At 38.4% G+C, this 16519-nt stretch overlaps 1 protein-coding gene across 3 annotated transcripts in view; it reads right to left on the reverse strand.

Annotated features, from left to right (window-relative positions):
- CPNE8 (copine 8) overlaps positions 1 to 16519 on the reverse strand; it is a 164185-nt gene that overhangs the window by 104043 nt on the left and 43623 nt on the right. For all 3 annotated transcript variants that reach the window (XM_036889385.2, XM_036889387.2, XM_036889386.2), the window contains one exon: positions 9238 to 9277. In XM_036889385.2, coding sequence (XP_036745280.2) covers positions 9238 to 9277 — 40 coding nt within the window. The remainder of the gene's footprint in view (positions 1 to 9237; positions 9278 to 16519) is intronic.

Consider the following 16519-nt stretch of genomic DNA (forward strand, 5'->3'; position numbering starts at 1 on the left):
TGAATCCATACTTTAGTCATCTCAATGGTCCACATTTCTTGTGTACTTTACACGATACGAGTAATATAACTATAATATAAATACCCTTTAGTGGATATTTTTTGGTATTTTGGTCTGTGGTTAAAAACAGAAATAAAAATTAGCTATAACATGAACTCCTTAGTTATTTCTTACTATGGTGCTGTGTTCCAGCTGATGAATCATTATAATCGGGTCATAATAAAATTTCCAGTAATAAGTCCAGGCACCTTTCCACAAAAAACACATACTGAGACCAAATCTAGGTTCGAGTGGCTAGCAGTTGAGAAGTGCCTCAATTTATTCAATCGTATGAACTATCGGGCTTTCTCCAAACTGACTATGAGATCAATAAATATTTCACTGAGTTAATTATTACTTTATAATCTAAATAACACACAGAACATAGTTTTGAAATCTATTTAAATGTATGTAAGTCATATTGTTAGTATCAAGGATGCAGTCTGCCACTCTTTCAAAGTATCCAAATATTACCCTGAAGGTAATATGCTGGCATTAAAGCTGAAAGATCTCATAGTGGGAAGTGAAGACAAGAAAACAGCAAAGAGCATAGCAATGCATAGTTATAAAAAAAAAAATCAGCAAATCAGAGGAAGTGTTTGCATTTCTCCCATAACAATCTAAATCCAGTTTTATTACTAGCATAAGAGCTCAAAATTCAAGGAAGCGTTGCCTCAAATTCAATACCACCAGGTTCCAGCTGGTTATTATACAAATATAATGATTTATCTTCCCTTTCTTATTAATATTCAGGGGAATGTTGACTAACTGTAGGTACGAGTATAAAATTCTAATTCCTTCAAATGTATTACCTTATTATTTCCTTTTATTCCAATTTCTGCTGATCAACCACCCATCTACATTTTATTTTATATTATAGCTCACTACTTATCTCTGTTCATGAAAATTATATGAATGCAATGTGCTTAAATTGCACACATATAAAATGGTTGTTTATTTTGCAATAAATGAACTGGTTTTATTTCTTGGTTGGTTTGCTTGCTTACAAGGTACCAGTATTAATGATTCCAATATATTCTTCTTAAAAGTTCTTTTAAATATACATACATACATGTATTTACTTATTTATTTAGCAAAGCAGTATAACATATTCCTAAAGAGTGAAAATTACGAGGATCTGCACTGCCTGTTTTTATTCTGGCTGAACAATTTACTAATGACTATGCTTAGTATCCTAATCTATACACAGGCATAATAAATAATACATACATATTAAATTGTTGGGAGGACCAAATAAGATAACAGATGCCAAAGAACGGAGGCTTGGATAATAATCACCTAATAAATATATTCTTCCCTTCTCCTCCCTACTTCCCTGGGGTTAAAAAAAATAGTACTTTATACTCAAAACTTAACACTTGTCACAAGATTCTAGTACTGCAGAAACTATCATTACCTGAGAAAATTATATTTCCTTTTCCAAACCCACTTCACACTTGTGGTCAATACAAATACTCATTTTGAGTGTCATAAAATCCAGATGTATCTTACACACCAATTTACTTTTAATGTTAAGTAGTGTTAGTACATATAAATATACATATGTCAAAGAATGACATTTTAAAAACAACGGTATAGTGAACCAGCAGGCACTAATGGTAAGTGAAATTTATGATTTTTGTACTAATACAAAGCTAATCAATACTTATATTTTATCATTAACATCATTAACAGTTTCATAAGTGTTCAACAGTGTGGCATCTCGCTCCAAAAAAGTAGACAAAGATAATCTGTAAATGGCTTTCCTGTTTTATAAAGTGATCAATGAACATCTGAAAATATATCTCTAATACATAGGTAATTTAGATTAAAAGACATTGAATAGACTTACTGATAGCTAAGCTTTAACCCAGCACAGGAACTGGCTGCAGTCTCTTCAAGAGTTAGTTATTCGCTTTCTTGACAAGGTAATGATTTGCCTACACAAGAGATTTTAAGCACATACAGGCTATGCCGGTTAAGAGCAAGAGAAAATGAATGATACAAAATTTCTTGCTTTCACAATATTCTAACCATCATGGGAAAAAATAATTGGTGAGGGAAGTTTGTATTACCTGTGAAAATTTATTGTTAGCATTATCTACTAATATTTTATTGCTGGTACTCCCTGCTAATATTGTTAATGTCCTTTGTATTTAATTCATTAATACTAATCACATCAATTATAAAGACTGAAGTGTGACTTAGTTACATCATGCATTAGACACTAATATGGTAATTATTTATAATAACAGAACATGATACTTCTGTGCTCCAGGAATAACTCCTACTTTCCATATATGCTGTATAGCACATCTATAGACTGTTTGGGGAATAAGGCAAACTCAACATGAAAGAATTGGACTCGGTATTTTAGTAGAAACAATTTGTCATATTTTAACAACAGAACAATACAACTCCTTTTCTCAGTCAAGGGTCTGCCATTTTAATGGATTGACCCATCTACAAACCAAAACCTCTAACTTTACCACCCAAGGGTTTAATAAAAGGTTCTCAACATCAGTTGTTAAATTACAAATACAATTTCAGAATTATCCTCTAAAGCTGAATTTATTTATTTTCCTCCAGGACAACTGCCGATCTTCAAAATGTATTCGGCCTGCTAAGAGTCCAAATGAAGGCCATTAAATAAATAAGACATTGAATGAAAATTATACTCTCAACGAGTTATTGATCTAAATTAGCCAATTAAAAAAATAATCTACAACATATATTTAATAATTGCAAGCCATACTATATATAGCTTTAAAAATAAAGCTATATTTTTCACAGCTATAACATATCTATGGAAAATACTGACCTTCTGGGGACACATCACTTTATGCAGAATACTAGTTTTCATTGGTAAAGAAATAAGAAATATGCTAACAGAAGAAGTAAATATTCTCATTGCTAGTAAACATGGTGAGAGACAGCTGACAGGCCAAATAACTAGAAAACGTACTAAATATTATTATTACATAATATGAAAGAAAGCATTACTAAGCAATAATACCAAATACAAAATTATCATGCAATATCATTGTTAAATACTGAATCCTGAGTAAAGGCCAGGTTTACATGCAAACAATGCCATCTACTATAACTTAGTGAGTGCTGAGGACACTGCCAAACCTACCTGGGGTATTATCCCTGTCTCTTCTCAGGTCTAAGAGATTTTTTAAAGACTTCTTGAACATGCTACTGGAAACAGCCCATTTATCGAGCATTAGTCGTAAGTACCTGAGCCTAAATGTGCTTATAAGGTAGTTCTCGCCATCTAATAAGAACCAGAAAGCACAATACATAGAAAAAGAAACTTATTACTGGCAAGGCATTAGAGCTCTTTTACACAGAGGAGTCAGGTAAGGCCTCTCAGGTGACAATTGAGCAGAAATCTGAATAATGAGAGGGAGAAAACCAAGTGAATACTTGACGCAAAAGCATTTCAGGTAGGAGAAAGAGCAAAAACAAAAGTCCTCGAGATGAAAAATATACTTGGGATGTTCAAGGGAAAGTGGGAGGGCCCTTCGGGCTGGAAGGGGAGGGACTGGGACTCGGAGTGCGGAGAGAAAGCACCGGAGGGTGGAAACTGCAGAGAGACACCTGTGACCGGCCTTCTCACATGATCGTCTGGCTCACCTCCTTCCACCAGAGCTTTTAAATGCTGAAGGTGCCTCAGGGCTCTATCCTCTTCTCCTGTCCACGTAACTTCAGAGCTCCAGCCCTACAGGCAGATGGTTCCCAGATCTGTACCTCTGGCCTCCAGACACGGCCCAGTCAGTAGGTCCAGTCGGATGCTTACTGGACCCTTAAACAACATAAGCCTGCCGTGACCACAGACTTTTCTCTCCTCGCCCCACCTCCGTCTCTTCCTCCCCAGTGGACACCACTGCAATGAACTGTATCACCATTTCACCAGTTACTCTAGGCAGTAACGTGGCAGGCCCTCTACCTTTCTGACCTTCCCATCTGACATCCAATTCCTCAGCAATCATAGCCCCCAAATAGATTCCAAAGCTGACTGCTTCTTACCACCTCAAGGGCTAGATCACCAAACACTGTTCGCCGAGCCAAACTGCAGCAGCCTTATAACTGGGCTGCTGGTTTGTAAACCACAGGAGTTTTCCAGGGGAAATCTGAAACTGTCCCAGTACACAGAGGGCAAGCAGAGGCGGACAGAAGAGGCGACCCATCCAAACCGGTGGGGGCAGGTTTAACAAGCGAGGAACTCACACCAGAGGCTCGTCTCGGGCGGCCGCAGATGGGTAGATGTCCACGCCCGCCGTCGGAATCTTACAGCTCAGACAGAGGCCTTACCTGGGCTCAGCCATGTGTACCGAACAAGGGGTCTCAACAATACCCTACTCCCCCAGCGCTGTGTCCCTTAAAAGGCTCTGACTATGGAAACAAGGGCTGGGGACAGGGGAGTGGGGTCAGGTGCATCTGACCGCCCAGGTCAAGCTCAAGGTCAACCTGCGGTTACATCCTCTCAGTGACTCCCTCCAAAGTCTCCGTAACTCCATCTCGCTTACCAACTCGCTTCTCCACTTGAGCAGCCAGCTGTTAGTTAAATGTATAAATCAGATTACATCATCCCCTAGTAAAATACATGGTAAAACCTCCAAGCATTTTTTTTAAACCGTGGCCTACAAATCTCAACACCTCCTAAATCCTGTGTGCCTTCCACACTGTTTCCCCGCTCCCCTCATTCACAGGGCTCTATATGCGGCAGCTAGACTCGCAGTCACGCCGACATTCTTACTCCTTTTCTAACTCAAGGTCTTTGCCCTGCTGGGCCAAGACCGAATGCTTTTCCCCTAAATTTTCCATACTTCTCTTTAATAAATACACGCAGGGTGAGAACGGGAATAGAAGGCTGCTGCCTGGCAGTGGGAACCTAAGCTTCTACCTGACATGCTTCATCAGTTCCTCTCTCTCAGTATCAATATATTATTAATATTAAGTGCTATTAAGAAGTCATCTTAATCTTTTACCTGCATTTAGTTTTTACTCACTAAATCCACCCATCCCACCGCCCTAGCTCTAAAATGCAAGCTGTTTTAGGAGAGGGACCTTGTCTGCCTCATCGATCGTTACAGTCCTCAGCACAGAATAGTACCCGGAACATATTTATTGTTTGCCTGATTGTATGAATATACATTCAGTTTTGTTAGTATGGGTTACATTGGCTTTTATTCTCATGAAAGAATCTTGCCCTACTTATAAATCTATACCTATGAGAAAATGCATTTCATGGTCCAAACAACTAACTTTCAAATGAAATTTTCAAATATAATTCATCTACATGTGGAAGTTTATACAAAAGATACTTAGAAAACATATACACCTTCACTGAAGGCTGGCATTTTGTGGCCAAAATACTCCAGGGAGCCATTGACACATCTAAATCGAAAATTTTAGTGGGTACCTGCTGAGATCAACCAAATAGATAAATGCATTTTGGGTTGCCTGATGGGTATGATAATTTAGTACACCAAGTACAGTTTTGATGTCATCTGGTCCAGAACACAAGGCAGAATCTTAGCTATACCAATTATAGGCCTGTTATAAATCTTTTCATTAATGATTTGACTAATGCAATTAAATTATGCAAATGAAAGTATGCTACATAGTTCTGAAAATGGCATGAAGATAAGTGGGTTCAGCAGCCATTCGGAGAACAAAACTGGAATTCAAAATGCCAGATTTTGTTCACAGGATCTGACACTTTGGGGGATAGTATTTTAGTAATTTCCACAGAAACTCATCAAATGGATAAATCTGCTAAAAGCATATGACCCTGGATTCCAAAATTCAGCCTAGAGCATAATGCTTCTCCACATAAAAACTTTTCTATCTCCAAAAGAATCACACTGACCCTTTACCCACTCACCTTGGATTCACTTGCACTGTTAGAAATCTAAGGTAAGTTCTATATTATATATAGATATAGATATCTAGATATCTAGATATATATATAGATAGATATATAGATATATAGATATAGATATAGATAAATGCAAAAAAAAATAGATAAGTCCAGCACCCCACATGCCAGCCAGGCACCCGACAGCCTTTCCTAAAAGGCTCTTGTTTCAACTTCCTGTTGCAAAACTGGCAGGTAGACTTTTTTAAAGAACTGTATTCCAAGGCACTTCACCTCGCTTATGTACTAGTTCCTCTGATCTCCCAAATGCCTCCTGAATTCCTTTTGGATTGAATGCATTATAGGCTCTTTTGCCTAAAATCTGAACTTGGATGCTTTCAAACAAGGGCCTTTGATGTTGTTGATTTCTAACAGAAATCCAAGGCAGTCATCTCTAACAATTCTTGTAACAATTCAAAAACACTGTTGCCTCCCTCTTTTGACATGGCCCACCTGTTTATAAGCTCAGGCACTTATTAACTAACGTGTATTGCTTACTAAGTACATTTAAGGCATCTAACATGGAGAGTGATCTAAAGAATACATAGAAATGTGAGGTGATATATAAACTAGAGGAACTATAGGGACCTCAGCAATACTTTAGGAGAAAGGTAATGAGAATCTGACTAAGGCAGTAACAGCAAGAAAGGAAAGAAGACAGAAGGGAAAAAATTCTATGTTAGAATGAACAGGATTTGGAAACTCACTAGATGAAGTGTGTGAGAAAGAGGTTAATAAATCATGTGAATGTTCTAAGTACACTGTGTTGATGATAATCTCAAGATAGATAATACAAGCAGAGGAGCAAGATTAGGGTGGAAAAAGTCATACATTTTTGTAAAATGTATTTGAGATTTCCGCTTCTGCAGACTACCCACCAGGCAGTATCTAATACGCAGTTGGAAACCTGGATTTCCAGAGGCGTAGAGAGGGACAGACACTTGGGAGTCTTTGCAATAAGACATGGAAATCGTTGAGGTCTCCCTAGGAAAGCTTATACAGTGAGATGAGATTAAAATTAAAAGTAAGCCCATGAGAAACACTAATATTAAGGGTTAGGAGGAGGAAGAAAGACTTAAAAAATGCTAGATTATGAGTAAACAGAGAGGTAGAGAGAGAAGCAAGGGTGAGGTTTTCATGGAAGTCAGAGGAAGAAAATATTTCAAAAATACTCAGTTGTGTACAAAATAATGAGGAGGTCAAGTCAGGTAAAGAATGAAGACAGGCCATTAAATTTTGTTCTGACTTATGTCAGAAAAGTTTAAGCAGAAATGGAAACCAGAATATACTAAAGTAAGTTGAAGAGAGAATTAAAAGGAAGTTGTGATAGAATCCCAGGCTGTTCTGGGGAGGAGTATGGTGATGAGAAGACAGTAAAAGAAATACTATAAAGATTTTGAGTGTAGAGTCGAGTCAAGATAAGAATTTTTACCATGAGGGAGACATGAACTTCTCTTATAGGAAAAAAATAAGCTATTCTGCAAAAGAAACATATGTGAAAAAATACGTACATTCATGGCTTCTAGAAGACGTATCTCCTATATAATAGGGGTCATTCCTGATTACTTAAGGAGGATACACTTAACGAGCTCGAGGCACCTTCCTATCCCACACGCTATTCTCTGCCCTGAACTCTAGGCAACCACATCGGTAAAGACCATGTGACCACCTTCCTTACACTGATCCTCAGAACGTCCAGCCCCATGAAGATGTCCTCACCTGCCCAGCCATCATGCCCTCTGAAGAATAGTTTGAACTGAGAAGCACAGAAATTACATTCAGGGACAGTGGACATTTGAAAGTCTTTGTCCAGTCTGGGTTGTGGACTCATTCTCCATATGTGCAAATAAACAGAGAAACTTGGTCTTCAGAGAAACAGCCCAGAGAAGAGTCACAGCGCACAGAGTATGCGGCCTTAGAGACTGAGAGAGAAAGAGAACACCGCATCCTCAGCCCCTCCCACCACACCTGTTTCCTAGCAACAGTTCTCGTAAGGACCAGCTACATGGCATGCTCATGAGATGCTCCTCAATCCTTTAGTAAACCATCTACATGTGAGGTAAGTAAAGTAGAGGGATTTTCATTCCTTGCAACTGAGAAATTCTGACTAGAAGATGCATGTTTTTTTCTGATTTTTCCAATGAAACTTGGATAATTTCCAATGTAAAGCTATGTAAATAAGTTTTAAATGTCCAGCCACAATGCTATGTAAATCTCACCAAGAAGAGTCGGCGGGTGGGGCAAGGGCAAAAACGTTATTTAATGGCGAGGAATAAGCTTATTACAGCATTTTTTTTTCAGTTTGTAGAAAAGTCAATCAGAAAGACTGTTCTTGGGCTACTTCTTCAAACGATTCTGCTCTATGCTTCATAACAAAGGTAAATGTCATACTTTCTTTACAACAAAGGAAAGGAGCAGTGAATTGTCATTTCTGCCACCACACCCAGGATTCTGGTTTCCCCAAATCAGTGTCTTAGCTGGAGATCAGCCGTGCATCCCCCTTCTTCTCTGAATTATGACCATCCCCCTCACCAAACTGTACTGAAAACCATATAGACATATGTCATGGACCTAGTCAATAGCCTACAAACAATGGAAAGGTGAAGACCTCATCTTCTTGAGCCCCTGGACTCTGGCACAGCTGCCAACTCTACGATTATGTACTCGGATTTCACTGAGAACCGAGTTAACCTCTTTCAGAATGCTGTGTGCACCCCCGTGACGCCGCCTGGCCTAATTCCCATCCTTCAGGCCCATCTACAGGCTGTCAGGACCACCAGTGCTTAACCAGAGAGTCCCACTCCCACCCCTCCCTCCCCACCTCTGCGTCTCCATCTGCCTCATTCGGATGCCCTGATGCCCCTGCATCGCCTGCACCTGGAAGCTTCTCCAGGGAAAGGCTGTTGCCTGGTGAGCAGAGCTCATGAGAAAAGGGGAGTGGGCAGGAGGAGGCAGGGCAGTGACCCAAAAAGAAGAGTGACTCTAAGTGACATCATAGGGAACTGACATCATTTCCTTGAAAAAAAACAAAAGTAAAAAATAAGTAAGATCAACCTTCTTCACATACTGAAGGTATCTGTTTTAATAAGCTCCTCCAAAATTATTCTGGGATCCTTTAAAAATGTTATTTACTTTCTATAGCAATCATTACAGGAAAAGTTATGACATGTAACTTTAATATTAATAAACCAGTGTAAATATCAACCATAGATCATGATTATAATTTGTATTATGCAATCATTGTAAAACACATAAAAAAATGCACTTACATGCTTAGACAGGTTGGGGCTTTTTGAGTCGACATCATACCTAAAAGATTAAAATATAAAATTCAAATTAGTTCCACAAAATACAACTAGAGAAAAATATCAGTATTTTCCAAATAAACATAAATAACATACAAATAAATCAAAATTGTGCTAATGGGGGGAAAACCTTAACAAATTTGCAAGTTTCTCAGAATCTGCGGTCCATATGCCAATGGTAAATTTTGCAATTTCTGAGTCCTTTTATTCCTGCAACATAAGTAGAAGTCATACTGTTTTCACAATCATCAGTTCTGCTACTTGATAAGGCAAGCTTAAAATTTCTCCTTCCTGTGAATCAACAGTATCCTAATTCTGTTCAAAACTCCCCAACAAATGCAATTCCTCTTCTCTGGACACCATTAAAAAATTAACAGGTGCTGGTAACAGGCTGCCATTCGTGTACTTTTTAATTCTTACTGAATATATTAAATGCTATTGTCAACTTTGAAATTTGGCTAAAATAACAAGACATTATTTTTTTCCTCAATCACAGGACTGGGGAACCTGTGTATTTTACAGGAAGAGAAATGTATTTATATAAGACTGCTGTCTGTCCTGTTTTTGACCAGTTGCCACTGGAAATAAATGGTTTCTTAGAGACACCACGAAAAAAAACAGAGCTCTCCCTGCCGCTTTAGCCCTCGCCTTAAAGAATTTGTAGAAATGAAAGGATTGCTCAAAGTCAAAAAACAACCTGTATTTGCTGCATTCTTGTATAGGAAAATATTTGTACTGGCTCCAGCTTTTTGCCCAAGTCTCAGTCCTCTCACCTTCCTTGGGAAGAGCTTCCTACCGAAAACTAACTGTTTTTTTCTTAAGGTTAAAGTCTTTGCTCTCACATAAGAATGTTTTCAAAATGAAACAAAGCATCTCCGTCAATACAAGGCAACGAGTTCCCCGGGAGTCGGGATGCCAGGCAGAGGTCCACTTACTCCCTAGCAAAGAGCATTCGCCATGAGCTGGCTTTAAAACTGGGTGAGGAGACAGACACCTGCCTCAGGTGCACACGTGACACTCCTGCACATCGGTGCTCTGATCACCGTCAACAAAGGCAACCTAGAATTTTAAGTCAGCAAGCTGCCAGCATCTCCTGAAAACCTACAGATGTTAGTACAAAAAATATATATTTTTTATGCAAGAATTTTGTCTTGATCAAGGCAACATTTTGTAAGTGTAAGCTTGAAATGAGCAGCTATAGCCAATGCAAAGGTGAAAAGTAAGTGGCGGCTCCTTCCCAGGCGTCAGTCCTGGAAACGGTTTCCTATCCAGGGCGTGGTGTGGGTGGGGCAGAAACAACACGATGTGTTCATTTCTGCTAAAAGAAGCAAAAAGGGAGGAGTTTGTTCTCATCACAAAGAGTGTAAGTATCTTCAAACGCACTTCCCTTAACAAAGCTTTCTAAAACTGTGACCTTAAAAATGGGTAATTGACAGCCTACTTGGGCAGGCTTTAGGTAGTATGTGGGATTATAACACCTTTGAAATTACCATGGCCTTTCTTTTAATGGAATTTCCCTTCTAACTCTTCTAAAACTGTCAAGACTACTCTGCTCCTCACCCTCACAGGTCGGACATAAACAGTGTATCTACATCCTAAATGGTTTAAAGTGTGTGTGCGTGTGCGTGTGTGTGTGCGTGTGTGTGTGTGTGAGAGACAGAAACACAGGAGGCTCAGCAGTTTCCTCCTAGGAAGGTACAACCCACTGTGTCTAAATATCCTACTGGCAGTTGTGTAAATGACTTCATCCTGCTATTGAGGTCTTATTGCTAGAGTACTAAATTGGTAGTAACTGACTTGGGTGGATCCTAAAAACTATGTTTTCTATTAGAGGATTACAGATAGTGACTGGAATTTTCCCTGTTTTTCTAGAATTCCACCTAAGGCCCAAAGCTAAAAAAAAGTCGCCAAGTACCCCTACCTCATGCTTAGCTCAGAGCTGCCAACCACTCACTCTCACGAGGGCCGGACCCTTCCCCACAAAGCCTGCTCACAAGGAGACAGGCTGTTCCCCACCTCCTGAGGGGCGGGAGGAGGGTCCTTCCTGTCCCTAAAGCCAAGTGAAGGGGAGCCCCCCAAATCTGAGGTGCCTGAAGGGAGGCCAGCACCAGCTTCCCTAGCCAGGTGCTGCTGAGCCACAGAGCCTGCCTGCAGGCCCACTCTGCGCTGCCCGCGGAGGAGGCCGTGCGATGACGGTCCTAGGCAGGGCCTTGTGAGAGCGGAGGGGCAGGAGCAATGTCACCTGCGGTCCTCCCTCGGCAACGAGCGAGACAAGCGCGGTGCCTGATGCGGGTCCGCTGAGGCTGGTGCCGCTAAGACACCCACTCCCCCTCCCAACTCCTCCGCCTCCCTTCTCCGGTGAGCAGCTGAGACACAAGGGAGAGGAAGTGAAGAGCTTTGAGTGAAGTTTGAGATTCAAGTTTTAAAGTGAAGAGTACCTACTAGTAACAATGAGGCGCATCTAATGCACAAAAGACATGGGCACTGGACAGTGCGAAGGCAGCCCTTACCCAGTGGGGAGACGAACGGCAGAGGCGAGAAGTAACTGTGCTGGCTCCTTTTCCCCCCAAGGATTGAGATGGTTCAAAAATAAATTTTAATGACATTATACATTTCACAATTATCATCTTCGGTTTATCAAAAAGGAAAATAATTTGCTAGGTAAGTCAAACCTAGGCTTATAACTCCCTTCTTGGTGTTCTAGTCTAAGTAGAAAAACTGGAGTGAAAAGGCTTATTATCTCATTCCTCCTATTCTCCGGCACACCTTCGGTAGTGATACGGCTATGCACACGTCCTGCTCAAAGACATTTTTGTACCGCTGTTCTGCCCGTGATGAAGTTTTCGACTGTGACTGTGAGCAGAATGATGGGTGAGGTGCCTATACTATTATCAGGGTGATAATTATAACAAAATAAGCAAGTGCCAAAGTTTATGACTTTATCTCATACACACGCACGATGACAGAGATCATGCTTCTTGAACGAGTAAGGACACATCAGTTTAAAAAGGCTGAAAGTTAAAACTCATAGCTGATAAACTACTCTTAAAAACATATCTCAGGCATATCACAGCAACAACAATAATTCCTGTGGATTAATCAGAATGTACAGGAGTTGGAGCCCGTGGGGCCAGGAACACATACTTACTCATTCCCTGGCCCACTCGCTCCCTCCCCATCATGACAATTTCCAATCAGCATTGAGAGTCACATTTAAAAAGCTCCTGAAAGCCGTTTCTCAAATGTTCCACAGTACGCAACTGCTTAGATCACAAACTTCCAAAGCCTCCTTTCTATTGCCTTTTAGACTTTTGTAAACTCGATGGACAGATTACCTAAATAAAAAACAATTCTGAAAACCATTTACATTTATCTGTTGGCCAATTTGGAATACTGTATTCTTCAAGATTATTACCTCAAAGGAACGTGTTACTGTAAATAAATGAAGTACTTGCGATAGTCCTCCAGGTGAGATGGACTGATTTTACAGGTGGTTGTATTGCCTACTCTACCCTTTTTTTATTTTCTAATATTCTAAAATGGACATTTTTTTCCAAGGAATAACACATTGCTAACACAATTTAAAAACCAGTCATAGTTATGTATAAAGGATAGATAGATACGTATAATAGTGAAAAACTGTACCATTTTCCACAGTTATTTAGGTAGATATGCTGGAAAATTATAACGTAAAAGAGAAAAGAAAGCCATCTCTTCCAGGTTAGAAATGTTATGTGAGATATTCTAATAAAAGGAAATCAAAGGAATTGAAGTGGTATCAAAACAGCACATGAGCTAAGAGAATACGCGTGTTGTTTTTCTTGACAATCTTCTCTAGGTATCCCTTTTTCTGGCCTTAATGGCTTGAATCTTTCAAAGATCATATAAAATTGAAATAATGTTAATTGGATCAATTTCTGAAATTAACCCAATTTATTCAAAAGGTAAAATGATACTAATTCAATTCAGTTTCACAGTATGGTTTCACATTTGGTACATTATATAATTTCTGTAAGAACTACTATAATTTTTAGAAAAAGAGAGAAAGCTGAAGAAGTTAACAGGCATCAAGTCACTTACACTAATTTCTGTTAGTTTCTCTCGTCACACTGAGCTAAAGTAATACATGTTCCCATTCCAATCAAACACAATAATTCCCTAGATATTCTTACTTTTGCTTACTTAGATTAAATATATTTCATTATATTATTATATTCAATGCACAGCAGAGTATTTCAAATACATACTTTTATCATTGGTACTAGATACCCAAGGCAAAAATAAAAATACTCAGGTTTAGGCATTATTTTTAATCTTCATAAAATTTTAGATAGGATTTCTACCATTGAGTTATAAGCTATTTCAGTCAAAATTTGACTCAACTTTGGAGAACACAGTTTCCTTGAACATATTAGTTACACTTTCTGGGTCTCAGTTTTCTCATTTATAAAAATAAATCTCTTGGGTAGGTTCAATACAGTAACAAATGTCAATGATTCCATCATAAACTGCAAATAGCAATTGTAATATTCGAATCTCAAATCACTCCTTTTTATCTAGGCTTACAAAATTTATATAGCAGTAACTCTCAAACTTCATGAACTTCTATAATCATTTCATTTAGTGTGTAAATAACTGGAAGATGTTAGTAACAAACATTAAACCATCTAATTGTTCCTTTCTTCCATATTCCCACCAGTAAGTATATTGAAGTTTAGTTGTTGTTTTCCTCATTCTCTGAAACACATACAGTGCAGTTAAACAATATTATTGATTTATCATCAAATACTAAGAAGTAAGTTGAGTTCTATCGGTGCCCTGGCTTCCTTTCTACTTTATGTCTTCTCGTGTCCATGCTACGCGTACCTAGTAAGCTTGACATGAAATACGCATCAGACACCTCCCAACATAAAACAGTCTCATTTGGACTCACTGTGATTCTTGGAATGGTACTTGGGAAGGTAGACATAATTACTGGAGTGGAATTACACTTGCTGCACTGGAAGATCTTTAAAATCCATCAGCTTCCATAGGCTCATTGTCACTAAAGATGAGTAAGTCATCACGAGCTCCTATTTGAGTCGTTCATTACCTTCTCTTCCGAATGACTTGCTAGCTCTTAATTTTTGCTCACTGGTCTATTGACAGGCATTTGATTGCTATCATGCTTTTGAGAGCACCATTTCCTTTATGTTCAGCCCACTTGTGCAAGTGTACAGTAGCCACAGTTATGAATACTGAGTGAAGAATGACAAGCAGGACATGGACTTGAACCAGTACAGAGCGAGTCAGACAAAGACAACAGTGTAGGAAAGGGGATAAGTACGGTCACCTGGAAGCAGCCACTCAGGTAGCAGGGGCTTGGGGACAGAGAGCAACCAGAACAAAACAGAGAAATGCTTCTAAAATTCAGAGCTAAAATACAAAGGAGTTCAGAGAACCAACAGAGCATAGAGAATTGCTCAGTTGGTGTCAAAGGTTAGAACCAAGCAGGGAGTAGGCTTGCCCTACCCTTTCATCCTAAAATCTGACTCTGAGTAATGCATATTCTGAAAATTCAAAAAGAAAAAAGTATATTTACAAATAATTTGCATACAAGGATACTCACTGCAGAATTATATGTAATAGTAAAAACAGAATAAGCCAAAATGTCCATCAGTAACTGTTTGACTAAATAGTTGTTTTTTCAAACAATGAAAATTATGCAGCCACCAAAATGAATAAATATTTCATTAGTGGCATAGGAAGATAGCTGAAAAATAAAAGTAACAGGAAAATATTTGAGATTTTCAAAATGTTGAGATTCCCATATGCATGTATATCTTAAAAAGAATCTGCAAGTGAGTCATTTACACTTTTGGTTGATGATTTTTTTGGGTATTGGAATAACGGGGGAACTTTCACTTTTAAATGCCTATACTTAAAGCTTATAATGAATATTTATAACTTTTAAATGAGAGAAAACAATACAGATAAATGAGAAAGGGAGGGAGAGAGAGAACAAGGAATCATGGCTGGTTTTAGGATGAAGTTAAGTCTAAAACCAGAGGAAGAAAATTAAGCAAGTACCATATCAGTGTGAGAGAGGAAAGTTCTTAAAAACAATTGCTCTGACCACCCTAAACAATGGGAAAATGAAGCCACATTCTACATGATTTAAAGGTCTGTTTGCACGTCCCACGCTATGTGCAATCTTCATGATGAATGTGGTCAGAAAATCATTACATTCTGCTTCAAGCTTTCCTCATGAGCCTCATTTTTATTTAGAAAGGGGTTTCAAGGAAGCAAAACAAAATGGGGCATAATAAATTTTGTTTGATAAATATAATGAATACTTAGAACTCCTATAATTCTTGGAGGAAAGGGACTGGAATAAGATTCTTCTTTTTTAAACAAAAGCAGTGCCATTATTTTACTACACAGTTTAATCAAAAAACTATTAATGGTAGAAAATTTTTTTACATTAGGAGGCAATTATGACTTTTTCAAGTAAGCTATTGAGAGCTTTTGTTATCAAAAATATTCATAAATTGTGACAGCAAGGTATACTGTATTGTTTTCAGCTACTTAAAATAAGATGTTTGTATCTTTAAATACTTGTGATGTTCACAAACTCTCTTCAATTATTTTGATCTATTAGCATATACTCTAATATGTATTATGCTTTTCATCCTCAATTTTCATTTAGCAATATACAGATACTTCAACAATCACCACAGTTTACCTCTGTGGAACAAAAACTAAATAATTAATAATATCTTATAAACAGACAGACTCCAGATTCTCTGTGAATAGGGAGTTGAATTTATGATAACATTTTAATATGTCTGATTCAGCATCAAAATTAACAAGAACATTAAAAATATCAAAATTTCTGGTTCTCATATTCTGGGTCTTGGAAATATGAGGCCATGAAGAGATAAAAGGAAGCCACTGTTAGAGATCCATGTATTATACAAAGAAGCTGAGAGAAATTTAACAGATTTGGGTAATGCCATGGGAAGAGATGAGATCACCTTGGAGTATACACAGAATTCGTAAGAAACCTATTGAAGCATAGGATGGTCTGAAAACATTTCTACATGGTTAAATTGTCCACTTAATTTTTCAATAAACATATAGCCAAAAACAGCCAAAAAAACATACAGCCATAAAATGCAAAGCAGTAATGGGCACAGTGCTCAGATTAACAGAATTAACCTTAGGTTTCCGGCCAAGAGAATCTAGCATTCAGCATAACCATAGG

This window comes from Manis pentadactyla, chromosome 14 (assembly GCF_030020395.1).
Source record: "Manis pentadactyla isolate mManPen7 chromosome 14, mManPen7.hap1, whole genome shotgun sequence".
Taxonomy (NCBI): Eukaryota; Metazoa; Chordata; class Mammalia; order Pholidota; family Manidae; genus Manis; species Manis pentadactyla.